Here is a 27,405-nt window from a genome sequence, read left to right as displayed (position 1 = left end):
CATTCTCATGAATTCCAGCCGGCTGTTTTGGACACACAGGGGGCAGGCAAGGCTGAGGAGCAAAGCAAATATATTTCATATTAATGTTTACAGAGAAAAAGGGGAGGCAGTCATGAAGACAAGACCATGCTGAACGCAAACCAGACGCAGCGGGGCCGGCAGGAGTGCAGACAAAGGTCCAGACTGCGGCCCTCGGAGCACAGGTCCCTGGCCTCACTGGGCCACAAGCACCTCATTTATTAAACAAGGGCTCAGCACCCAATGACCATGCAGGTCCCCTTCCACGCAGTCAGGAGCCTTGGGAGGGCAGTGGCTGGTTTTCCACCGGATCCGCCCGGCCGTCTGTCACAGGATTAGTAACCTGTGTCTTGTACCAAGGAGGAGGCTGCTCACCCTCACCCTGATGGTTTGAAGCCTCTTAGAAAAAGATGACGCTGCTTTAAAGGACAGGGGCAGGATAGACACAGCCACACGTTTCACATAAGCAGCCGCTCCACATGGAAAACAAATCACAAGAACAGTACTGTCAAGGTGGCTGACTGGCACAGTCCTTTGCGCCTGCAGGCTTCAGGAGTGGCACCCTGCCCTGTCCCGTGTGGATCAGGGCTTAGAGCGTCGGCCCATACACCAAAGGGTCACGGGTTCTATTCCTGATCAAGAGCACATGCCTGGGTTACAGATTCGTCCCTGACCCTGGTTGGGGAGCATGTGGAAGGCAACCAATCAATGTGCCTCTCTCACATCTCACATCGAAGTTTCTCTCTCCCTTTCACTCTCTCTAAAAATCAATGGGGGTAAAATATCCTTGGGCGAGGATTAACCAAAAAAATAATAAAAGATAGAAGTGGTGTCTTTCTCACCTCTCCTCATAATGACACAGAACCTGATATATGAATTCACACTAGGCTCTTTCCACTTCCTCTGAGGGAAACGAATGTTCTAGAGGAGCTAAAGGTGGGAGCTGGGGGGCTGCATGGGGAGGTGAAGGGATTGAGAAGCACAGATTGGTAGTTACACAAGCGTCACAGGGATGTGAAGTACAGCATAGGGAATATAGTCAATAATACTGCTATATGTCCTAGCCGGTTTGGTTCAGTGGATAGAGCGTCGTCCTGTGGACTGAAAGGTCCTGGGTTCGATTCTGGTCAATGACATATGCCCAGGTTGCGGGCTTGATCCCCAGTAGGGAGTGTGCAGGAGGCAGCTGATCAATGATTCTCTCATCATTAATGTTTCTATCTCTCTCTCCCTCTCCCTTCCTCTCTGAAATCAATAAAATATATTTAAAAAAATAAAACTGCAATAACTATGTATGGTACCAGGTGGGTACTTGAATTATGGGGGAACCACTTTGTAATGTGTATGGTTGCTGTATACCTGAAACCGATACAAAATAGTACTGAAAGTAGGCTGCAATTAGGGGGGAAAAGAAAAAGAGGGTGGAAGGAGGAGGGAGGGCCGAGGCTGGGTGTGGTGTGGGTGGGTAAGGCTCACACATCTTGTAATTTACAACAGATCCTTGCTGTCCTGACACTGCTCCCTGGACATTGCTACGTGGCTGAAGCAAAAGTCGTGCTTTGGACTTGGGAAGTCACTGACTAGGCCTCCTCCCTCTGTCTCTGTCTTCTGGTGGTTTAGGCTGTGGGTGGGGTGGGGCATGATATTGCCAAGATCCAGGAGGAGCAGATGGTGCAGACTGAGGACCAGGTGAGGAGGCACAGGAGGCTGCAGGAGGTCTGCGCTGCCTGCCTCCCCGCGCCCCCCCAAACCCCGCCCTGCCCATGGCCACCGGGCCCTGCCTGGAAGCACGGTTTGGACTCCTCCCAAGGAAAGAGCAGCCTGTGCCGTCACATCTTCATGCCTTCGTAGTGTCCCTGGGGCCACAGACATGGGGGGCTGCATGCCTGCTCCAATCCACACTGCACGAAGTCTCCAAACAAGAACACAGGGACTGTGACCAGACAGGTACGGCTATGCCAGTGGGAACAGGAGGACGGACTATTTTAAACTGGGACACCAGTGGTCTGCCCCCTTGCATTTTGTCTGTTGCTCAGACTAGATTCATAATATAAGACCCGGGGAAGTTTCTACAAGCATCACCGTAACTTACTGTGCAGTACACCAGGCAGTGCGGAGGGAGGGGATGGAGATGAGTGTGGACATTCTCAGCTGATGGCTTCTCCAGGTTTCTTCTTCACACGGAAGTGGCTGCATTCCCGTGCCCTCTGCACAAGACCGTGACAGTGTCTTTGCTCCCCAGCAGACTTCCCTGCTCCACACCTGACCGCCCTCTCGTTAGGGGGCTGCACTACGGTTTCTGGGATGTAGGTAGGGCAGCCTGGCTTCCAGTGGCCGAGGGGGAGTGAGAAGGGTCAGGAGCATCGGGAAGTGGCCGTACCACCCTGGGAGGCCAGCCAGGTGTTCTTGAGCGAGGGCCTCAGGGCATCGGCTCCAGGGGCTGCACCGTGGTCCTACAAAAAGGGCTTCTCTTTCTTCTCTGTGATCGTCCTGGCACCACACTCACCCTTGGGAGACTCCATAAAAGTTCAGATCTGAACATTATATGTTAGAAACGGAGCTGCTGACGAAAGGGAAGGACTAGCTCATGGCTTTAAACACAATGTCCTGGCCACCACCAAGAGACCCGATCCTCCCAGACCCTCAACGCGGTCCCTGCGTGAGTCGGAGCAGCTGGTGCCCATGTGGCCCTCTGAGAGGAGAGTCTGGGCCTCCCCAGAGCCGCAGAGCACAGCCTGGAAGAGACACCCGGCCTGCAATCGGGGGCAGCAGCAGCAGGACACCCAGGATGGCCCGGGCTCCTTACAGGTGAGACCTCCAGTTCTCCCATCGTACCCTCAGCTCCAGATGGGTCATCCCCTCTCAGCTGCAGGTATGCAGGCCTCCACCCCACCCCCAGGATGGGCACCAGACACCAGGGAGCATCCTGGTGCCTGGAGAGCCCTAGGCAAATCACCACCAGGTGAAACTCCCGTTTATCTTTCAGCCAACTGGAAAAATCAAAGAGCCGCTTTTGTGCATCTTCGTTTAATGCACAAGAGACCCAACAGAAGTTCCCACCTGGACACTCAGGACTCAGAAAAGCAACACATACACCACTGTGAGGCCAAGTCCCTGCTCAGCTTAGCCACAGCCCTGTGCCGAGCACGGATGCCCCCGTGGCAGGGTACCCCAGTCCAATGTGAAGTCCAGGAAAATTTGGTGGAACGTCTGTATGTTCTCAAACTCTAGTTCTACTGAGTGATGATGCGCCTACTTTGACAATCTGTGGTTAACTGGAAGGCTCATCTTCTTCGTCCTACTAACGACAGCTGACATTTCGGTGCGTGCTTCCTATGTGTCGGGTGTGGGGTTAGGCACTCGCTGGGCACCGGCTGACGCACTTCCCAAACAATTAGGGACAAGAGCCAGCCTTCCTTACCAGGAACAGCCTGGGGGAGAGCACGGCTAATTTTCTCATTGTCATCTCTCCAGCTTCTTCTTTGTGTTGGTTTACAACTTGTAATTTCTCATTCCACTGAATTTTCTGAGATTGTTTTTAATTTTTAGCAACTTGCCGCCTCTCCCCTCTTTCCTTAATTAAACAACCAATATTAATTGAAAACAGTTATTGTGTGTCAGGCCAGACTGAGGGGATATAAGGACGGGTAAGGCGCAGTTTCTCCTCTTGAAAAGCTTACTGAAGCCTAAGATGAATATAAATCTGTGGTTTAAGTGAGTGCATATATTCACACCCAGGAGACCAGTGCAACGAGACTAGTATTAAATGTTTGCAGAATTTCTAAAGTGAACTAGGCCTTGGAGCTGACCTAGACAGCCCTTGTCTTACAGATGCCGAGACAGATTCAGGCAAGTTAAGGAATTTACCCAGGTCCCTCGGCAGCTGTGTTCACTTTGGAACTGGACTCTCTCTCTCACTCCCTGACATGGTGATGTGCCTGAGATTTGGAACATGGAACAAGGTTTCAAGCAAAAGGGGTCCCTGCCATGGCTCAGCGGCCTCAGGCATCGTCAGCCTGGCATCCAGGTACCGTGAGAGCTGTAGCTCTGCTTTGAAGCCAGGCCACACTTTCTCAAATGTGCACTGGTGTGTGGTTAACCTGCCATCAAAGAAGTCTGTGTGCCTCAGTTGACTTCTCTTCCCACCTGGCTCAAGAGCACGCACATGGCCCAGCTGATTTCAGACCAAATTTCAGACCCGTATTTGATGGCAAATTATGCTCAAAATGTTGAGTGTTTGGCACTGAAGGGTCAGAGTCCTAAAACGTGGTTAGACTGTTACACCCAGGGCTGTGTAAGAGGAATCTTGGGTGAGAAACACTGATGGTCCATCAGGGCCTATGAAACGGGGCACGGAATCCAGACTGAGGCAAGGCTGGGGGCAGCGCAGGCCTCCTCCCCCAGCCCCCGGGGCCATCATAGGAGAGGCAGCTATTCTGCTACCAACTGGTCCATGGGAACAGAGGGGGGCTCTCTGGAGAGAGCATCCAGGGGGATACACAGGCAGGATGACAGCTTTAGGATGGATACACTCATTTGTTGGCCTTGGAGTTGTTCTAAGGCTCAATGCAAGGAAGAAAGGATCAACTGTAGCTTTGTCAGTGAGGGGGCAGGTCCAGGCTCCTCCCATTTGGTCATCATTCCTTAAAACAATGATAACAGGCATAATAAGAGCCCTGGCATTTCCAAGGATGACAGTCTCTAGAACTGCTAGACTTGTCGGTCTGTTAACCTTCTTCTTTACAACGAAAATACCTCAAATATGAAGTATCAGAGAAGTCCTTGCTGAAAGCTGGGCAGGCAAGGAGAGTGAGTTTGAGAGATTGCATCAAGGAACTGTTTTCTGAAATACTCCTACGGCAACAGAGCTTTACTCTAAATAAACAAATACCAGTCTTTGCGTGGGGACAGTTCTGGGTAAATGGCAAAGCATGAGCAAGCAGAGTGGAAAAGGGAACATAAAAATACCACCTTCCCAACTTCTTTAGATGAGCAGGCCAGGCATCTCCCCTGACACCCACTTCATGGCACCAACATCTCCAGCACAAGACACCATCTCAGTTTCCTTAAACTGATACCAGGCAAATCTTGTTCTTTCTTTGGGGAGAATGAATTTTGGAATTCATTCAATTAAATCAGCGGTTTTCAACCTGTGGGTCGCGACCCCTTTGGCGATCGAACGACCCTTTTACAGGGGTCGCCTAAGACCATCCTGCATATCAGATATTTACATTATGATTCATAACAGTAGCAACATTACAGTTATGAAGTAGCAATGAAAATAATTTTAATGGTTGGGTCACAACATGAGTAACTGTATTTAAAGGGCCAGAAGGTTGAGAACAACTAAATTAAATGGTCTAGATGAGAGATGAATTTAGAAAAAGATTCTTGAAGGAATGTGTGTGTGTGTGTGTGTGTGTTTGTAAATACTGACGGTGAGTGAGTCCCTCCCTGGGCTGAAGTCCCGAGGGCACAAAACAAACTCAGGAAAGGCTCGGCATCTCTCTATTTGAAGTGCAGGGAATTTATAAAAGAAATGCAGAAAAAATAGTATAGCCGTGGAGAAATTGATGTTTTACATGCCCAGTTTTATGCTATAGGCTTCCCCCCAACTTTATAAGCAGAAAGATTCAGTTTTATGAATATACAAAGCTATTCGTGCTTACACATATAATCCTACCAAAAAAATGAAAAATATTAACCCAAGCCATTTCAAACATACTTCAAGAAAGGCACCCCAAGGAGCACAATCTTGACCAGAGTATGAACAGAGAGACCTCTGGACTCCAGAGATGTCTGTCCTGGCCACTGTGGTATCCCCGGTCCGGAGGGCAAATATATATATTTGGTGAATGACTGAATCCCTAGAAATGTTCATGGATGGAGGGCAAGTCCCACCATTGCCATCTCCTGCCCTGACCCAGAAACTCAGCCCATCAAGCAGCACTGCAGGCTGTGAGCTTGGCCAGATCTGCCTGGGAGGCATTCAGTGGAGTCTGTTACTGCCTCTAAGGTCAGGGGTCCAGGTGAGCCTGGAGGAGCAACACTCCCAAGATCATTTCCATATGAGGAGTGTGCACCCCTTTCCTGGAGGTGAAATCAGGCTGAGGAAGAAAAGGATAGCTCTTCCCTTTAGAAAACCCTCATCGTCTCCTCTCCTCTCCTCTCCTCTCCTCTCCACCCCTCACCTCACTTCCCCTCCCCTCCCCTCCCCTTCTCTTTCCCTTGGTATTTCCTTCTTTCCCAGGATAGGTGTGAGGGACACAAGACTGAGAGCAAACAGGAGGCTTTATTGCTGTAGGAACAGTGCTCAGGGGCTATGGGTTTCTCAAAGACCTTGAAAATGTTTGAGACCCCAAGATAACTAATTTGCTCCTAAGTGGAAAGGAAACTATAAAACAGAAAATGTTTACATTAGATGTCTAGAAAATGTACTATACCAACCATTTTTAACTTAACTCATGTATATGGTATATCATATATATGGCACATATATATTCATTTCCTTTAATATATATTTGCATGCTAAGGATGGGACTGCATATGTTTAGATGGGGGGTAGGGCTTCCAAAGTAAAAGCCCATACAGGTCCTCAGATGTCCCCGTTGGATGGATAGGACATGCCTGCTCTCCTGGAACTGACAGCCTAGTGGAGACAGGCACACACCAACAGCCACAACGACCTGAAATAACTAGGAAAGTAAACTCCAATGAAAAAAACAACCAACCGAAAACAAGAAACCATAGTCTTCAGGACTATTTTGAGGATCCATTTTTTTTAAAAAAAGAAAAGTGTTTCATAGGCTCAAATAGATAAGAAGCAAAAGTGTTAACCTCTTAAATCTTTGTTCCTCCAGGTGGTAAATGTCTCTTCCTATGTTTGAGGCTACACCTGCTGCCTTCATAGGACCTGGTGCTCTGAGTGGACGAACATTGACCTCACCCTGAAAGCAAGGCTGCTCTGGTGCCTTCTGTAGCCAACAGACGCTCCCGATGGATAGACACACATCAACCAGGAGGCTTCATGTACAGATAAAACATGGTCCATATCATGCTATTCCAGAGAGGCAGAGATTTAAAATAAAAGCTATTTTAGTAAAAAATAAAACCATTTTTCAATTAGCTTCAGTCCTGAGCAGACATCTATTTGCCCTAATTATGAGAAGCTGCAGACTGCTCCCAAATTAAATGTTACTTCTCTCTTTTGTGGGCATTTTACGAAACAACTTAATTCTCCCAGCAGGCAATGCTCATAGGTAAAAGGGAAAACTGAACTTAGTGTGGAAAGGGAATCACATGGCAGAGCACAGAATTATATCCCAGGGGGCGATTTGGTCCTACTTTTCTCCTTTATTTCTTTTCTCTATTCTTCTTCATAGGCACCCTCTTGGGCTCAGGATACAGCATGAAAAGTTGAAGAAGGACAAATTATAAACTGCAAATAGAAACTGGCTGCTTCAAATGGGTTAGACTACCCCCTCCTCTGGCTTCAAGATTTCCTTCGTGTCTCACCGCAGGATGTATGCTAAGATGATATACAGGGCGTTTAAGTAAAACAAGACAACACACCAGGAAAAATTTAGCATTGTGAAGAAGGAAAGTCTCCTGAAATACTTCACCATGACTTCAAAATGAAGTCACGTTTACAAAATAACAGTCTAGTGACTTGGGCATAGCTGACTCGGGACATATGGATTAAATTTCCTTCAAAAGGCATGTGGCTTTAGAGAAGAGGCAAAACTTGCTTGGCAACATGAGCTTGGTTAGCAGAGCTCAGCTCGAAAACAAAAAGAGAAAAGAAGTTTGTCAATTGCACTGAGGTCGGCATCCCTTTTCTGGCGCTTCCTTCGGTGACTGAGTCAACTCAACTGGCTACAGCGGCCCTTACCTAAGAAACTTGGAACAATTTGCTTGGAAATGGCTTAACTCTCCTTTCCTATTTAGGCAATGTATTCAATCAGCAGATGATAAATGACTCTTCCCTCACCCTCAAACACCCCAAGCATCAAACATAGAGGACTGCTTCTGTAAGAAATGTGGAGCGCCTTGGGCCCTTGACTACTGCAATCTTTGTGACAGCTGAGGCCAGCTGCACGTGTAGGGACGTTTTCATTTCCTTTTCATCCATTTGGAACTGACTTTACGAGAATACTACCATTTTTCCAAATTAAAGATGCAAATTTTAGACAAAGACCACAACAATCAAGCTGGTTTACCTACCCGGCCTTTTTTTTTTTTTTTTTTCCCATCACACAAAATGCACCCACGGACGCCACCACCACCGCCATTGCTATAAAGCACTTGAGCATTTCATGTTTACTGCTTCCCAGATGTACCCTCAACATCAACTCATTTCAGCAGTCTGGGTTTCAACAGGCCCTGCAGGTGATTCCGCTGCACATGGAAGAGAATGTTTCTGTGTGTTGAGAGTGGGACCCAACCTCAGAGTTCCTGATTTAGTGAGTCTGTGATGGGGTCTGAGAATCTGCTTTTCTAACAAGTTCCCAGATGATGCTCTGAGGCTGGTCTGGAATCACTTTGAGAACCTGATGTAGAAGGAGGACCACCTTTTTGCGAGGTGCCCCCAAATCCCTGACAGTGAATTCCATAAATGAAATTATTGTAAGTATTTTCTAAGGCTATCCTAAAGGTACCCTAAGGACAAGAAAATCTGTCTAGCTGTTTTCTCATGATCCAGTAACAAACACAGCCTGGCTCATAGAAGGGCTCCTAAAGGGTTTGTTGAATGCATAGAAATTTATATCAATTAGCCCAGATAAAACATCTAAAGTTAAAAACTCTTATCCCGCCCCCAACTTTCTGCTGCTTATGGCTTTTTGGCATTCAGGATAATCTATTAGATTTCCACTTTTCTGACCCATAATTTTGCAACTTGTTTTAGGGAGAAGTCATTATTGGAATAATTTTTTACTCTGTATCTTGATAATTTTTAATCCGTGACCAGAGATGGGTATAGCTGGCCTCCCCAGGGGGCACTGGGAAATGTCTACGGGAGAGCTTTAGGCTGTCACAATGACAGGTGCCCTATGTGTTCCGGCTCTTATACCTCTCCATCTTCATCTCCTGCGTCCAGTCATGGATGGCCATGATTCAGACTAGTGGGCATGGAGAGAAGTGGAAGGGTTTGAGACATTTTTTGAGTTAGCATCCAGAGGACCTGGTGATTGACAACATCTAGGAGGTAACACTTGCTGAGGAACAAGTTGGGGAGGTGGAAAGGTATTACAAATTCAGTTTTGTGCACGTTGCATTTGAGATGCCTTTGAGTAGGTTTCAGTACAATTTCAGAAGCTCAAAAAGAGATCTGGGATGAGGAGATACATTTGGAAGGTGCTGGAATATAAAGAGTAACTAAAGCCTCGGGAGAAGAAGAGAGGACCTAGAATGAAGTCACCAGGAAAGTCCAGAACAGGTGAGGTGCTGATGTGCATTTATAACGGGCTCAGTCTGCTCTGCTGGGCCAGGTTCTCTAATCAGGGTCAGCTGCCAGATGCAGGGTCTGAGAATCCTGGTGGCTGGTTCCCCCCAGTCCAAGGTTTTTCCAGGAGGTGGAAGGGCTGGGCAGCAAGGACATGGAAAGTATTTGTAAAATAGTAACTGAAACAGAAGACTAGAGATCTAAGCAGGGTAGGAAGGAAAGACAAGAAGGGAAGGAATTGATTAACTTAAAAAAGGGGCAAAGAGCACCTGGAACTGAGTACTCAAAACTTAACCCTTTGCACTCCGAACCATTCTGGACATTGGCTACCAGCTACTCGACGCTACTTTGCGGCGGAAACGTGCATTTACAGACCCTCGTATTATTTAGTATAATTTTGGAACCAAGTAACGTATTATAATGATATTGGACTTATATGAATTGGGTGACATCGAGGAATGTGTTTTATTTGCAAAAAAAACCAATATTTTATTGTTTATAATTTTGTACAGTATGATAAGTTTTGTAACACTCCCCAATATGCATTGCAGGCTGATTAGTGCATGTTTGACAGTAATAAGTGGTTTGACGCCTGCCACCAGGTGTTTTCCTATTAGAACACACAATGCAGTCCCGTTTTCTTTGTCCCACATTGGGAATATGTAGTTTATTGTTTAATCCGACACAAAACCCGCTGACATTTCTTGTATATATCTTAGTAATTTTACGATATTTTGATTTAATTTCTTGTGCCATTTCAAGATAAAACTTCAGGGAAACATGCATGTCTCAAAAAGTTGCGTTGAAATAACTCAATTCCCCGTAATCACTAATAAACTGCAATGTCCCCTGAGAGGGGACATCCGAATGATATGCTAGAATTCCGATGTCCCCTGAGAGGGGACAGCGGAGTGCAAAGGGTTAAAGGTCACTTAAAAGTGGTCAAAACCTTAAATATTAAATCCATGAATGTCAAAAGCCCATGTATCCAACATGAGGAGCAAAGGGGTTTTAGATACAGCTACTCCACAGTTAATTAATTCCTTCCTTCTACTCTCCTTTTTATCAACAAGGACCCTGGGACACTGAAAGGCAAGAGGAAGGTATAGGCCAGGGGTGGGCAAACTTTTTGACTCGAGGGCCACAATGGGTTCCTAAACTGGACCGGAGGGCCGGAACAAAAACATGGATGGAGTGTTTGTGTGAACTAATATAAATTCAAAGTAAACATCATTACATAAAAGGGTACGGTCTTTTTTTTTTTTTTAGTTTTATTCATTTCAAACGGGCCGGATCCGGCCCTCGGGCCGTAGTTTGCCCATGGCTGGTATAGGCACACCTTGCTGTACTGTGCTTCACTTCATTGTGCCTCACAGATGTTGCATTTTTTACAAATTGAAGGCGAGACCCACCAAGCAAAAGGATCAGAACTTGCTTTGTTGCAATAGAATGGAATCAAACCTGCAATATCTCCAAGGTCTGCCTGTACTGCGATTCAAGAAATATCGTTACAAATCTGGATTTTGTGCCACTAAATTACTTCTAAATGATGTGCTTTATTGATTTGGCTAAAGCTGAATTAATATAAGTGTCTACATATGTTTTACCTGATTCTTTTCTTAACTAAAGTTACTCTCTAGCGCAGTGGTTCTCAACCAGGGGTGGCTCTGTCCCCCAGGGGATGACTGTCAATGTCTGGAGATATCTGGCTGTCACTCCCAAGGGAAGGGTGCACTAGCAGCTAGTGGGCGGAGGCCAGATGCTACTCAACACCTAGCAGCGCACAGCACAGCCCCACCCACCTCACCAAGGCATGACCCAGCCCCCATGTCAATAATGCTAAGATTGAAAAACGCGGCTACAGAACCAAGGGCCCTGAAAAGTGGGCTATTTATATCAGAGAGAAGAAGGTCAAACTGGGATCAAAGTAACAAACAAGCTTCACATATTCTTTCTTTTTTTTTTTTAAATCCTCACTTGAGGATATTTTTTCATTGTTTTTTAGGAAGAGTGGAAGAGAGAAGGAAAGACAGAGAGAAACATCGATGTGAGAGAAACACATCAACTGGTTGCCTCCTGCATGAGCCCCAACCAGGACCCGGGCCAGGGTGGAGCCTGCAACCAGAATAGAACTTGGAACCCTTTGGTCCGCAGGCTGACACTCTATTCACGGAGCCAAACTGGCTAGGGCCAAGCTTCACATTTTCTATGCCATGCACATACCAATAGCCTGAACAAAACTATCTTAGTTTTCAGAAAGGGGTAAAAATAAGTGCACAAAAAGGCATAAGGTTTAGATATGTAAGAAAGCACATGGACACGCTGACTTCTTCCCCCCGCCCTCCCTCCTTCCTCCCCTGGCTTTCCCGTTCTTTTGCTTATTTCTCTCCAGAAAGCTGTTTGTTCTTCACCATTTCCTGCACTCTGGAAAATTAAGTTCCAATGAGAAATTAATTTTCACAAAGTTTCCTTACCAGCAGTAAATGTGAAGGTCTGAAGAATTCAGGAAGATGGCCTTTTGCTCACATACAGACATGATGAAAGACTAGACTGTGATTAACTTCTAAGCAGAGTAACATAATTAGTGGATTTATGAATGGGTCTTCCTTTCACAGTTCCACTGTCAGGACTAATTACTTCTATTAATTAGAACTGTCAACACATGAATATGCTTGTTGAAGCTGCTTCCTATGGTAAAACATGAGACTTGTAAATATCAAGATGCTTGAAAAGAGGCAAAGACTTTCATTTATTGGAACTCTGAGTGATGGAGAAGCACTGACTGCACAGTGAGCCTCGGGCTGACTGTGACTAGATCCCTGGTTAATGAATTTGCTATCTGTTCTTCCTTGTGTAGGCATTCATCTTGGGTGAGCCTTTGGAAGAAATACCCAGTACATCACTACTTTGGAGGAACTGCAGAAAGGATAAGAAAAAAATCCTGCAAGTTACTGGAAGACTGGAAAGAGCAGCCAGATGGTTGGGGTGAGCAGGAAAGAGTTCCTGTCTCCCTTTTGATTATACTGAGCTCTACCATAAAAGAAGTTTTAAGAACTGCTTAAGTGACTGGGGAAAGACTGCGGGGGATTAAGAAGCAGAGTGGGAATGCCAGTTTTAACTCCATGTGACCCTGGGTAAGTGGACAAGTCCTTCAGCCTCTCTGTGCCCGGTTTCTATATCTGAAAAAGGGATTCCAAAAACGGGATAGCAGTAGAACTTGCAAAGGGTGTGGTGAGCCTTAGATACAAGTTCTTATGAGAACTAAATGAAAAAATGCATGAAATGTACTTGCTATGCCTGGTACATAAAAAGGGATTGCTAAATGTTGGTGATTAAGTATTTATTTATACTGTTATTCTCTCTCTTTTTTTAGAAATCTCTGAAATTGATTAAAATGGATGTAAAAAGGAAAATTTTAGTCAGTGACCTAGGTACGTGGGGACAGAGAACATAGGAGAGAGGAAGGGAAATGAAGAGGCGAGAAGAGGAACTGATTCACGTGCCTTGTCTGTGCCAGGTGTCTTTCAGCTCCTGCCTCAGGGGCCATCACTGCAGCCCCACGGGGAAGGTGTCATTCTCTAGCCACAAAGTCCCCACACACCCCTAGTTACCTTGTCCACTGGTGAAGGAAACCCAGCTTGGACACCAGCTGGGCTTTGCCGTGGTGAGGTGTGAAAGCAAGGCTGCGAAGTCTTCATCACACATTGACGGGCACAGGGTCTAAGCCCTTCTACCTACTTATTTTTTCTTTTCCATTTACATATATTTAAAAACACAGTAATGAAACTTTTGATAGGCAGCCGCTGTTCTGGCCAGCTAGCTAAACTTCTTCTGATAACTACCATACAATGACTACCATAAAACAATTTTTAAATCAAGGTCATTTAATCAAGCCATTTCAATCTTAATCCCCTGAAGTACCAACTTGGCAACAGTCCACAAAAGACAGAATTACTCTCGTTCTATGTTTCAGTTTACAAGGTCCTTCCGGACTCATATTTCTGAAGCATGAAGATGGCCTGTCTCACGGGTTCTGCAGGGAACAGAGGCCAGGAGCGCAGAGCATCTGCTAAGGTCCCTCCCAATGCAAAGATCGTATATTCCTGAACACAGCAAGAGGTCAATAGTAGAGCTGATGTCCACTGAAAATCCATTTCTGCATAAAATTATAAAACTAAACAACTAATAAAATATGAGAAGTCGATGACCCCAATTTTGTCTTGAAAATCAAGCAACACCTTACAGATTCATCTGGTCAAAATTCCTTACAAATTCATCCGGTCAAAAGTTTACAACATAAAACAATCTAATATAATAATAGAGGGATATGCAAATTAGCCAGGATGCCGTAATGTCACCACCAATCTACAATCGGTGGAGAGCTACAGGAGGGTGGGGCAGCGAGCTACGAGCAGTGGAGAGCTACAGTGGTGGTGAGTGGGGTGGCCAGCTGAGGCAAGCAGCAGCGAGCTACTCACTAGTCAATCCATAAAAAGAAAATCTAGCTGGAGGATGTTCTGGATCCTTTCACAAGAAAGCTCAGTTAAAAATACAAGGTGACAGAAAATCTACCAGAGTTCATAAAGACACACTAGAAAGCAAGCCAGTTCAAGTTGATCACTGGAACCCATGAAAACCTGTTAACATGTATCTTCTCGCCTCGACTCTAGCTGCCACCGCATACAGCCATATCTAGTTTTATTGCACTTTGCTTTATTGAGCTCACAGGTGTTCTGTTTTTTACAAGGGAAGGTAAGGCCCTCCGCCAGCTAAAAGATTACCCCTAGCTTTGTTGCGATACTCACCTGCAACTTCTCTGATAGACGCCTGTACTCCTCAAAGCGAAAGTAGGTACTGAAGAATCCTGTTGACCACCCTCTAAGGTAGTGTGGAATCTTCAGCAATGATCAGTATAGGCATTATCTCTCTTTGAAAAACTCAGTTTATTTTTTGATTGCATACTTTGCATGAAACTGAACTGGGGTGATATGTAGAAATAGCTCTAAATGGGAGTGTAATGATGCAGATCCTAGGACAAGCTCAGGGACGAGATTTCATATTCCCTGGACTTTAAGGGGTACCTACTAAGGGACTTGAAAACACTCCATTATTAAGTCTGCAGTAGAAATTCCCACAGGAAGCTTAAAGGTGACCAGGAAGACATTAATAACCTCTACTTGAATAACTCAACTTGAAATTCTTTTATGACTATCTTACAGAAAGCTAATTCACGAAAATTTCTAATTACATTTCAATAGGAATGAGTATGAATCTAAAAAGAGCTTACTGTTAGTAAATTATTAAAATCATTTATAATAGAACATTAAAATAGTATTATTAACTATATATTAATTAAACAATGATGTGATGATGACCTTACCAATACAATAGAAAAGGCCAAATAATGGAATGGTTAAGCCCATAGACCAGTGATGGCGAACCTTTTGAGCTCGGCGTGTCAGCATTTTGAAAAACCCTAACTTAACTCTGGTGCCATGTCACATACAGAAATTTTTTGATATTTGCAACCATAGTAAAACAAAGACTTATATTTTTGATATTTATTTTATATATTTTAATGCCATTTAACAAAGAAAAATCAACCCAAAAAATGAGTTCACATGTCATAGGTTCGCCATCACTGCCATAGACTCTGGAACCACGACCGCTCCCATCTCAGCTCTATCACTTACTGGCTATGGGACCTCAGCTAGCAGCCCTGTGGTCTAGCCTCCTCTTTTCTGAAATGGGTGAATAGTAAAACTCACCCCATTGACTGTTGTTGGAGGAAGTGAACACATATGCACATACACACTCATGTACACACATGTAAACACGCTTACATAAGCATATAGAGGTCATTTACAACAGTGCCTGGTGTGCTGACTCACACTTTATCTCTCCCCCTGCAACACACCCTCACCCAGAGCAGCGTGATCTTAAAATCCACATCTGATCTTCTTGCTTCCTGCTTAAAATTCTCAAAGCTTCCACTGTCCCCAGGGTCAAGTAAAAAACCTTTAGACACAGCATACTGGGCCTTTCACAACTTGATTCCCAGCCATCTTGCCTTTTAGACCCACACACTGAAAAATGTATTGCAGACACAATGAATTTAACTCCTCCAGTAGCCATCCCCTCATCCTGGGGCCCTGATCCATTTTCCCTGCTCACCTCACTCCTCGGTTCACACTCTTCACTAGCTTCTCATCACATCCAGGGGAAAGCCAAAACCCTTAAATGGGTCATGGCCTGAAACCCACTAACTCAAATATAGGATCAGTTCCCACATTGCCCAAACTTAGATACTATACTACTTCATTCAGAGGGGAAAGAATGCTCACAGCCTGAACATTTTGTCCACCAGTGTTTAAGACAATTAAGGCTATAGCAGATGTCTTGACGTCATGGCAGTCACTGGGGGGAAATCTGTGTTTAGAGTAAATGGCCTCCTGTTTGTACACCTCTCTCTTCTGTTTGCTGTAGGAGCAATTTTAATTTATTTTAATGTTAAGCAATTGCTTGTCTATTCATGTAACTGTAGAGAGCAGAGAAAGACCCACTTTTCAGAAAACACAGGCCTGGGTATTTTTAAGGACAGTGCTCATTTGATCTCATTATTCTGCTGGTTAATTGACAGGAAAGAACGTCCTAATTGCTCATTAACTCTGAAGATGTCCCTGGCCTGGTGTCAAGGTCTGGGCTGTCTCACTGCTGCTGCTCGAGGGGGACAAAGCACGAGGCCCACACAGCTGAAAGACGGCGCATGTTTTGATTTGGGGTCTGAACAATCCCATCCATAGTACGGTAGAGTTTGGTGGTGAGTTATTTTCTCCTTGGGCTAATAAGATGAGCCACACTGCTGACTAAACATTTTCTGGGGCTGTATGGTTTTTCAGCCACTGCTTAAGGAAATCATTCTTGGCTAGATTGTAACCTGCCAGAAAGGCAACTGATTTTAAAGGCAGGTCAAGGAAGGCGTTCTGTGGTGCCACCCAGCCCTGTGCCTGCAGGACTGTGATGAGCGAAAGTATAACAAACAAGCCATCAATACAGGCCCCGTTCAACGACTGCCCAGCCCCTTCCTCACAGCACACAACGAACCCCAGCATTCCACTAATTGGCTCTGCCCACGGACCAGGAGGCCCTGTCTACATGGGTTTATGATACATAAAACACCAAACTGCTAATAGTTAGCAAATCATTAGGGCCACCCGGGGGTAGGAAATGTTACCATAAGCTGACACGTGCCATAGTGTCAAACTTAAGTTCAGAATGGGCTTCGCTGGACCTGAGCTAAGTGAGCCAAAGGCTCACTTCCCACCTCACCTCCACATGTCCCACCCAAAAGCACCCTGTGCACGGTGGTGAAGTAAAATCTGTCTTTGGGGGATTTAAAATCTGTCTTTCGGGGTTTAAAATCTGTCTTTGCCACAGCTCAGTGTGCCAAAAGGGGGCTCCGCTAACCCCAGGGACAGGGACGCCGCTTACTTAAAGTGATAATGCAGACAGCAGGTGTCCTCTACAGATACACTTCTAGAAGTCACTTATTAAACACTGAGCTCCCTTAATGCTGATGGGCATGCTACTTTTTATTTCAGCATCACCCTCATCAAAAGCAAACTGTTTCGTTTTCGTCTCACTGAGCTGAAAATGAAAAACGACTGGGCTTTGGGCTGTTTCGGTTGGTTTGTACAGCATCCTGAACGCAGCAATTCGAGAGTCATCCCATCCTGTTTTCTAGCAACACATCTGTATTTGAAATACAGAAATGCTCCTCCGCCGAAAGTGTGCCAGACGCCTCCTTTCTGTGGGTCCCAGACCTCCGAGTTCCAACCACCACACACAAACTTTCATCGAGATGAAAGGGGACAGATCTGAAAGGACTGTGCTGGATAAACCGCCCAGAGCTTTAAATCCTGTACACTGTAAGGTAAATAGAGCTGCCTGGTGCCGTGGATCCTAAGTGGTGTGCTAAAGCAGCCTCAGGCTAGGACAGGATCGTGTGTTCCGAAACCCTTGAGAAAGAAGTCATCGCAGTGGCCAAGGAGAGCTAGCCCCTCACAACAACAGGAGCAGTTGGCCTTCTTGCCTGAAATGTGGGGGTAACTTTAACCTGGAAGGTTTCCCGTAGAGATGAGAAGGGAACGAAGGGAATAAGCACAAAGAAAAGGGGAGACAGGATCTGGATAGAGGCTAGTCCAGACACTCAGCTCTGTCCACCATTCTGATTGTCCATACGCAGCCTACAGAGGCTAGAGGTGGATGCCCTGAGGTACGGCTTTCAGTGCATTTCTCCACTGATGCCTTAAATGGGATGGGATTGTGAATCAGAGAAGAGCAAGGCTAATATTGAGTATGTTTAGCAGTGCACAGGTTTATTTTAATATTTTTTTTATAAAGGCTCTACATGATTTTGCAGAAATCTTAGAAAATGGAGTAAAGCCAAAACAAGAAAATAAAAGTCACTGTAATCTTATTCCTGGGAAATAAGGATGACTGGCATTGTTAAATGGTATCCCGATATTTTTATAGCACAGTTATTTGGTCTTACAAAAATAATGAGTTTGTGAGTAGGAATACTGCTGCAGCCTGCCTCTCATCTGGCACACTGTGAACTCGCCTCTCTTTTTAATGGCCGAGTATTATTCTATATCATGATTTATTTCATCGGTCTCCTATCACAGCATGCTGAGGCCATTTCCAGTTTTCCCAAAGTGTATGCTTACAATATAATTTTAATCGGCTTAATGTGTATACTAGTCTCACTAACTGCCCAATTCTGGTCCTTCGTTACAACAGAACCGGCTTTAAACAACACAAACATGACACAGGAAGATCTCTGGCCTCCGACTGAGACTCATACATATTATGCATGACTCTCGCATCTGACTCTCTATAAGGAAGTACAACAGAATTAGAAATAGCTCTGAATCCCTGGAGGACTGCCATGTGATGAAACTAGACCACTCTGAAAGCTACTGTGGTTCTATAATGAATGGAAACCAACATATGACTCTGGATTTTTCTCACCAGCAACACAACACAACGAAATGGATAAGACAACGTGTGCAAGTCTGGGGAGACTGCTTGAAGAAGCAGAGCAGACAACAGTGAGAAGTCTCACGTGAGTAATTCCCATTAGCAGGTAGCTGGAGCCATGGCTAATAACTCAACAGAAAATTCTGATGTCTTAAGGCACACTTAATGTGAGTAAATTTGTTCTTATTTTTGTTATGAATCATTTATTTTCTAAAACTATTGAAGAATAATTGAGTCCTATTTAAATTAGCAATGCAAATATCCTTAATTGAAATGTGTCCATAGTGAAGCAATATTTTAAAACGCATATGCTAAAATTTTTGGTAGAAATAAGTAACAGCCCAGTAGGTTACTTAGAATTGTCCATAGTAAACATTTTTTTGGTGGGGAGGGAGGGTCTACCCTATGAGATATCTGCAATTTCCCTATACAAACTATTTTTAATTCCTGCCAGAAATTTTTACTTAAAAAAAAAAAAAAGGAATTTAGCCAGTCCTATATCCAAGAGAAGACAACAGTGAGGAAAATGCCACTGCTAATCTATAACAATGCAGTCTTTCACATTTAGCTGAGACTTATAGTGGCTCCACCTACCTGAATGTCAGTTTCCCAAATTCAGGAAGATGCCAGGAAAATAGGCAAGTATGACCTTTTCTGGTGTTAATCACTTAAGGGTGAGGAACCTTTTCCCTGCCAAGGGCCATTTGAATACTTATAACATCATTCCTGGGCCATATAAAATTATCAACTTAAAAGTTAGCCTGCTACATTTGGTCAAACATTTAATTAACTCACCCCTAATGCCTTGGCAGGGCCAGACCAAATGATTTCTCAGGCCTGATATGGACCAAGGGCCAGATGTTCCCCACCCCTGACTTAGAACATGACCCTGGGCAAGTCACTTAATTTCTCTGTACCTCTGTTTCACAATGTGAAATAAAAACGATAATCACAAATGCTTACTCTGCAGGATTCTGTGTGGGTATGTGAGCTTTCCTAGTACAGTACAGTAACCAACAGGAAAGAGGCACTTTATGCTCAATGAGCTAGAAAACGTTTCTCCAAAACATTCCCAGTGTTTTCTTCTGGTGCCTGTATTACAGGCTGCTGCAAGGGTGCACCTCAAATGTTATGTGATTCTTCTCTGTGTGGTGGGATTATGAATTATTTTTTGTCTTCTTTTTGTTGATGTACATTTTCCATGGCGAATATGGATTTTTTAAGGGGTTCAGGACAGGCGTTCCCAATATTATTACCAAAAATAACGTTTTATGTCCCATCTATAGGGAAGGACAAACTTCTAATTACTGAACATTTGCTCTTCTTATCGTCCTGCTATGACCTTCCTCCCTCTGAAGCCCCAGGCGCCTTCCCTCATTGTGGCTCAGATTGTCATATAAACTTCATTTTCCCTTTCTGTCTTTGCGCCTCTCGTGCATGCGGGTGTCTGACTCTCTCATGTACATGAGGTTCTCATACAAACGTATGTAATTAAATTTCTTTTTTTGTTTGTTTGCTTTTGTTAATCTGTCTCATTTTGATTTAATTATTAGACCAGCCAGAGGACCTAGAAGGATAGAGACACCCTCCCCCCGCCCCCTGCCAATTACTTTTATAACCAGAACAACAAATGCTACCCAAATCTAAAAGACCATAATAGATGAGCTCTGGCACCCATCCTTACCTGTCTCAGACTCTTAGCACAGTACACCTCAGAACATCTACAATTCAGATAGGGTTTCTGGAAAAGGAGTTGAGAGCTGTCCATTCCCATGGAAAAACAAAAGCAGAACCACACAGCAATCACAGCTCACACCTAGCAGGTGTTAACACATACATCAGCACCCTCTCTCACAAGACTGAAGCTCGGGCCACTGAGGTGCCCTCCTTTTCTCCGTGGGCCACACCATGAATGACTAAAAGAACATGGACATAATTTATTCCATTTTCTCAAAAGTTTCTCCACAATAATAAAGAAACAAGACAAATGCTGCTTTTAGCTACCTTGGTGCAGCTTCAGTAGAAAGAAACTGTACAACTTAGTTGAAATAAATTCTGTCTTTTTTACTTAAAATGTATCTCAGTTGTTCCCATGCACACGCTACCTGTAAACAGGATTCAAAGGTATCGTCAAATGATCTGTTAATAACAAAAGAACTAGATATTAATTTGAAACCTAAATACTTCTTTCCAGTACGGCTTCCTAGTAATTTTACATCTCAGGATTGTGACACTAGGCTGCAACCAGTTACAGTCTGCTGCCGCCAAGACCTCTGTAGTTTACTCCCCGCGGCGCCCACATGGCTCACTGGTGTCCCCGACTGTACAGTGTGGGGAGGGGATGGCAGCTGCTTGATCCACACAGTCGAGTGCAACTGGGCCATTTGCCTTTCAGAAGACTCTAGGACTAGAAGCAGAGTTACTCCACGTGTCAGCAAGCAGTTCCAGCTGTAACCAGCACACATGTGCCGGGCTGGCAGACAGAAGCTGAAAAGGACACAGCTTTGTACCCAGCCACCAGCTGAACTTGGTGGCAGGCTATTAAAAAAAAAAAAGGGCACAAATTATACATGGAAGGATGGAGTGGGGTGGGGGGGCAGTAAATGCAATGAGCTAGTGTTCCTAGCTGGCATCTGCCTTTTGACTCAAAGAGATGGCCCTTTTCCAAAACTGTTCTATTATTGTGGTATCAGCTGCCTCTTGGACTGGTTTATAAAAGCTGAAACTGGCAACAAAACGAGACAAGATTTTACTAAGAGTAGTAATGTGTGAGCCCCTTGAAATAAGAGGGGTCTCACTATTTCTTCTGCAGAGGCTACCTTGGTACTATGAGTCCCAGCATGAGCCCTAGGATGCATATAGTCAGAAATATGACAGCAGCCAGTCTGAGGTTAAAAAGGTGCTGCTTTGATTCTTTAATTTACTCTTCTAATATATTTAACTGAAAAACAGTTTGAACCTAATTGGTTCTGGATGTTTCTTGCTAAACTGGCATTCTACAAAATGAATTCTGTTAGTTGGCCCTTTCAAATCTCAGTATTGTTGGTTGACTATTACACTAACTTCTTATTGTAAAAACTTGGAATCAAAGACAAAAAAGTAAGCATTTACCCAGCCTTTTTTAAAAGGACTATAGATTCTACCTACATCATGGGGGGAGAGATCTTTATAAAACAAACAAACAACAACAACAACAACAAAAAACCTAGTAAATTACTGTACTAGGAATGATAGATTCAAGACGCGGTGAAAAATAAGGGCTGCTCCCAGCTTCCCCTGGGGATGGAGAAAGCTGAAAAAGCATCACTCCCATCCTCATAATAAACATAAAGGCTGGACATTCTGAAAATGACTAACTTTTCCTGAACCCATCAGAGAGCTGAGACATAGGGCACCCAACTAAACAGAAGTCTAAAACGGTAGAGGGGTACTTGCTTACCGAGAAGACACTGCTGGCACTAACAAGATGTTAGCCCAAACTGTTAACAAATTGCTCAAGTGTGAGCTAGCAAGAGAACAGGATCTATTCACAGACTATGTAACACAGAATATATTGGGGGCTGCAATATAAAGGAATTCACAGGGTCCTCACCTAAGAGATGGGTAAGAGTCCAGAGAAACTCTTCATGGGGAGAGAACTCAGCCACTGCAGGAAAGGTTTATATCTGGGGCGGCCTAGATCCTTCTCCAGTCCTCCTTATGGCACAGAATCCTTAAATGCCTGGAGGAAGGTTAAACAAAACAAAACACCATCTCTACAGCTAGGGAGGGGTAGGAACACTGAGAAGGCTACACCTCCAAACCGGAGACAGTTACTGACTCAAACTGAGACTTAATGTTGAATCACTGTGTTCTTTCACCTGAAACATAATATTGTATGCCAACTATAATTCAATGTTTTTAAACATAGCTTATTCTATATAGAAAGAGAACATCAATATTGGATGGGGGGGGATGAAAGCATACCCCCACTTGCCTCCCACCACAAGACTAAAAAGCAGTCAGAGTGTACCCCTGGGCGACAAGAGTGGACAGCGAAGCTGGCCCAGTTCCGGTGTGAAGGAAAGACATGGAATTGAAGTGCAAGCAGACACTCGGGTAAATCAGTCCCCACCCAAAAACAAGATCACACTAGAGAAGCTGGAAACCTTGGTGCACTGAGGGTACCCAGAGGGTGCACTGAGGGAACACAGCAATATGTGTTCAGTATCACTCCAGGGAATTCTGTGCAAGTAAAAATACAGTATTCAACAGAACAAGTAGACAGGCAATCAGTAGGATACAGAAGACCTGAGCAACTCCATCAACTGAGTTAATTTTATTACCACTTGTAGAACCCGTCGCCCAGCTAGAGCAGAACACACGTTCTTTTCAGGTGCATACAGCATTGCCACCAGGAGGGACCATAAAATATCACAGCCAGGTGATATTCCTCCTGGGGTACAAAGCTGCTTCAACTTTGAAATCAAAATAATTTAGTATGTCAATAGGCCAAAGAAGAAAAAGTGTATGATAATCTCAAAAAATATAGAACTTTTCTACAAGCACTATTTATAATGTATCATACTTCTCTGTCCACAAAAAGAAAGAGATTCTTAGGTATACACTTAAGAAAATATAGAAAGGACAACATGCTCAAAATGCAGTAGTATGAAAATATGATTACAACATAATATTGAATGAAAAAAAGTAAAGTACAAAATAGTTTGTACTATATGGTCAGAATTTTATCAAATAAACTCAAACCAAATATTTTGCCACAGAGAAAAGGACTAAAATATAATACAGGTCTTTCAAAAATGTCTCCTTGATGTCTCATTCTTAACAAGGCAATCACGAAGTGTTTTAAGAAAAACAAAGTTGAAATTAATATAAACTATTGGTTACACGTTGCTGTCCCCAATTACTATCGAATGCACTTTAAGAAGTCTCTTTCAATCAGTTTCCTTGAAACTAGATGCATATGTTCCTAAAATCATCCACTGAAAGTAAAGTTCTGTGGTCAAACATGTTGGGGAAGCATTAGTTATAAAATTGGCATCTTGGTTGCATAGCTAATTTGGATCGTCTGTATACGAGTGTTAATCAGGATCTTCAAGGAGGTATAGTTCGCAGAGTTTCCCAAATTCATGTGAATATAGAACTTGTGAAGGGAGGAGCAAAAGAGGGAGAACGAGGCAGAGAGAGAGGAGAAAGTTGTTTTAGCTGACCTTTGAAAGCAGGTTACCGACATCATATTATTTTGCTTCTAAATACTTCAGTGTGTTCCTCCCAGGAATAAAGGACATTCTGCTACTTAACCACAATATCACTGTCACATCAAAGAAAGCTAGCTTATTTCCCTAATAGTATCTAATATCTAGTGCAAATACAAAAGTCCCCAGTTTTCTAAAAAAAAAAAAAAAAAAGTCTTTTATATAAGTCAGTTTTCAAGGTTCTCATGTTACATTTGATTATTTCCTTTCAATAGAAAACCACATCCTGCTCTTTTCATGACATTTTTCCCCAGGAGACTAGCCTCATTGAATTGTAGAAATCCCATGTTTTGCCTGGTTATTTCTCAATGGCATTATTCAGCTTGTTCTGCTAGTCCCTGCATTTCCTGTGTAGTGACACTCACATTTGATGACTTAATTAGGGTCAGTGTAAACATTTTTAGCAAGAATATGTCATAGGTGGTGCTGCATTGTTCATCCTGCATCATATCAGGAGACACACGATGTCAGGCCATCCCACCTTTTTTTTTTTTTTAGAGTTTCTTGACTTTAATGCCACAGCGCTGAGTGCAGCAGGCCTATAAAAAGACCCACTACAACAACACATACATAGTCTGGCACCTCAGGAGCCTAGGTAGCTTGGAATATGGCATCACACCCCATTCTCTGTAATCACAATGTGCACACATTTTCCCATCTACATATCCTTTTCACAAACTATTTAAAGTTTCCATTGTTAGGCTATCTCACCATGTGAGGTATGATTTAAAGGAAGTGAAGGGTCCAAGATTCCTACCTCGGTCCCAGAGGCTGGCTCTCAGTGCTCTCTCCAGCTGTTCCTCCTCACTCAGTCCTGCTGTGTAGGCATCATAGTTCCTGCGTACGTCTTCCTGGTAACCGGGCCTGCCATATGGGTAATAATCCTGATATCCAGAGTAGCCTACAGGCACAATGAGAAGGTTATAGAACACTGTCATGGAGTGTTTTTTCAAATGTCCTATTTTGTAAGCAGAGACAATAAAACAATTCATGTCATTGTTCTGAGTATAATAATAATCCTCAAAATAAGAAAAGATGACAACTGGAGAATTCCTCCATGAAGGTGGGCAACGATTGTCTTGTCACTGTAGTATCCACATGGGGCCAAACATGAGCGAGTCCTTATGGATGAAGAGGAACAAGATATTAATTTAGAAGGTAGTCAGTGGTACTGGAGAGGGGACCCAAATGGGCTAATGACATATAAACTAATTCTCTCAGCTTAGAGCTATTTAATACTTGGTGAATTTTCAGTGAGGTCCTGACAGGAGTCAAGGGAATGGTTGAAATGATAGTTGATAAAGCCTTACTGTCCAGTGGCCCCATGTAATGAGAGACAAGTCAACATATACTACAGATTTCTGTGCTGTAATACATATGTTGAGATATACAAACCAATGTCTCTGTAATTATAATTTCCTATCAGAGATCATAGTTTGTATTAACAGTACTTTTAAGAAACCAGTTACTAGATAAAATGAGAGAAAAGACAAAGGTCAATTACAGAGAAAGTTCACTTTTGCAAGGTATTCCCATCACTCTTTTAAAGTCAGTTTGAGTTTACTCTTTATATTTTCTTTAATCCCCCACTTTTATGGAATTTGCTTGGAAGAGATTTTTTTCCCCATCGAAAATTACTTATCAAATTCTGGTGTAGTGAGAGGTAAGTAATAGTCCTTTTAATATTTTTCCTTCTTTTATACCCTTTGAAGACAATGTTTCAAATGTTTAATTTGTATGTTTTTTGCTGTTGATGAAAATTCCTACCCATTACTATGAGTCTTGTGTCATATATTTCCTTATCAACCAACATCACACTACTTACCTGGGTTTAAGCTTCTTATTGCTTTAATAAGATTATGTGGGGTCAGGGGGAGATCTCACAATCAAGCCAAAAAGAGGAACACTGTAGGGTAGGGTCATATTCAGAATTTTTGATAATTGGTCCTGAAACTATTTTAAAATTTACTTTTTGTGTTGGTTATGAATAAAAGGCTTTTCTAATATATAAGATTGCGGGGAGGGGGGGAGGTTAACTATTTCCCATAAGAATTTTCAGGCACTCTAGAAAGTCTTTATTTTCATATAAACACTGAAATGACAATAAAACACACTAATCTAGTGTCAGTTGATATTCTAATGTAATTATATATATTATAAAAATATTTTTCATATAAAGTATTTGTATCTATTGGTTACATGCAACAGCAGCTTTATTGAGATATAAATGACATCTTACACAATTCACCATTTAAAGTATGTAACTCAGTGGCTTTTAGTATATTCATAGAGTTGTGCCTTCATCACCACAATCAATTTTAGAACATTTTTATCACCCCCCCAAAAGATATCACCCCCTTTAGATATCTCCCCCTCCAGGCCTCCCAGCTCTAAGTAACCACTAATCTACTTTCTGTTTCTATATCTATGCCTATTTATTTCACTTAGCATAATGTTTTCAAGGTTCACCCATGTTGTAGCATTAATTAGTACTTCATTCATTTTCATGGCCCAGTAATATTTCATTGTATGAATATACATTTGGTTTATTCATTCATCAGCTGGTAAACATTTGGGTTATTTCCACCTTTTAACTATTGTGAATAATGCTGCTATAAACATTTGTGTACAAGTTATTGTGTGGACACATGTTTTCACTTCTCTTGGCTACAAATCTAGGAGTGAAACTGTTGGGTCATATAGCAGTTCTGTTTAACCACTCAAAACTCACAGAATATTTTCCAAAGCAGTTGCACCATTTTACATTCACACAGAAATGTAGATGGATTCAGAATTCTCCCCATCCTTGTCAACATGTGCTATAATTTCCCTTTTTAATTATGGCCATCCTAGTGGGTATTAAATGGTACCTCACTATGGTTTTTATAATAATGATGTGGACCATCTTTGTATGTGCTTATTGACCATTTGTGCATCTTCTTTAGAGAAATGTCTATTCAGAGCCTTTGTCCACTCTTACTGATTACTTGGTACTACATTACTGAATGTCCTTGAAAGCTACAAAAATGAATGACTTAAATAAAAATTAAATAAAATAGCTCAGGACTTTGGGGAGGAGCTAATTCTGACAAGCCTTGCTAATTACCACCAATAACCCAACTTCCACATTTTCTCACATGTTTCCCATGTAAAAATATAAACATTATAATATCTAAAACAGAAGAAGGATATAAGTAAATTTCCCAAATCCTCACAATGGTTTAGGGCTGAAGTGGGATCTGGACACACTTTTAAATATGGATGTCCTTCCTCATTGGTCTCTACTCAATAGAACTATCAAAAAAAAATTCAGCTTCCACTGCTATGGGAAACACCCATCAGTGATTTTCATATCCTGAGAGGAAAAGAGTGTGGCACGGCTATAAATCTTGCTTTTATACTTTATACACACACACACTCACATACATACACAACTTCACACAAGGACAAATGGTCAAAACACAATCAATATATCTACTTCACAAAGAACAAAAGAGAGAGGCATTCTAAAACATACTAGAATATTTATGGATAAGTCACTGAATAGAATGGGATACTTCAGCAATCTCCAAATAAGAGACTGTCCAATTCCCTAAGAGTGCCAATTATTTTAATGCGACAAAAATGCATATTGGGCACTTTCCCATA

General features: G+C 43.1%; 1 protein-coding gene across 2 annotated transcripts in view; it reads right to left on the bottom strand.

Moving 5' to 3' along the window:
- The window catches only part of RHBDD1 (rhomboid domain containing 1), a 100,089-nt gene that overhangs the window by 13,553 nt on the left and 59,131 nt on the right, over nt 1–27,405 (bottom strand). For both annotated transcript variants that reach the window (XM_070423337.1, XM_070423336.1), the window contains exon 6: nt 24,515–24,658. In XM_070423337.1, the coding sequence (XP_070279438.1) occupies nt 24,515–24,658 (144 nt within the window). The remainder of the gene's footprint in view (nt 1–24,514; nt 24,659–27,405) is intronic.

This window comes from Myotis yumanensis, unplaced genomic scaffold (assembly GCF_028538775.1).
Source record: "Myotis yumanensis isolate MYYU_CA2020_CCGP unplaced genomic scaffold, mMyoYum1.0.hap1 SCAF_8, whole genome shotgun sequence".
Taxonomy (NCBI): Eukaryota; Metazoa; Chordata; class Mammalia; order Chiroptera; family Vespertilionidae; genus Myotis; species Myotis yumanensis.
This window is presented reverse-complemented; position numbering and strand designations above follow the sequence as displayed.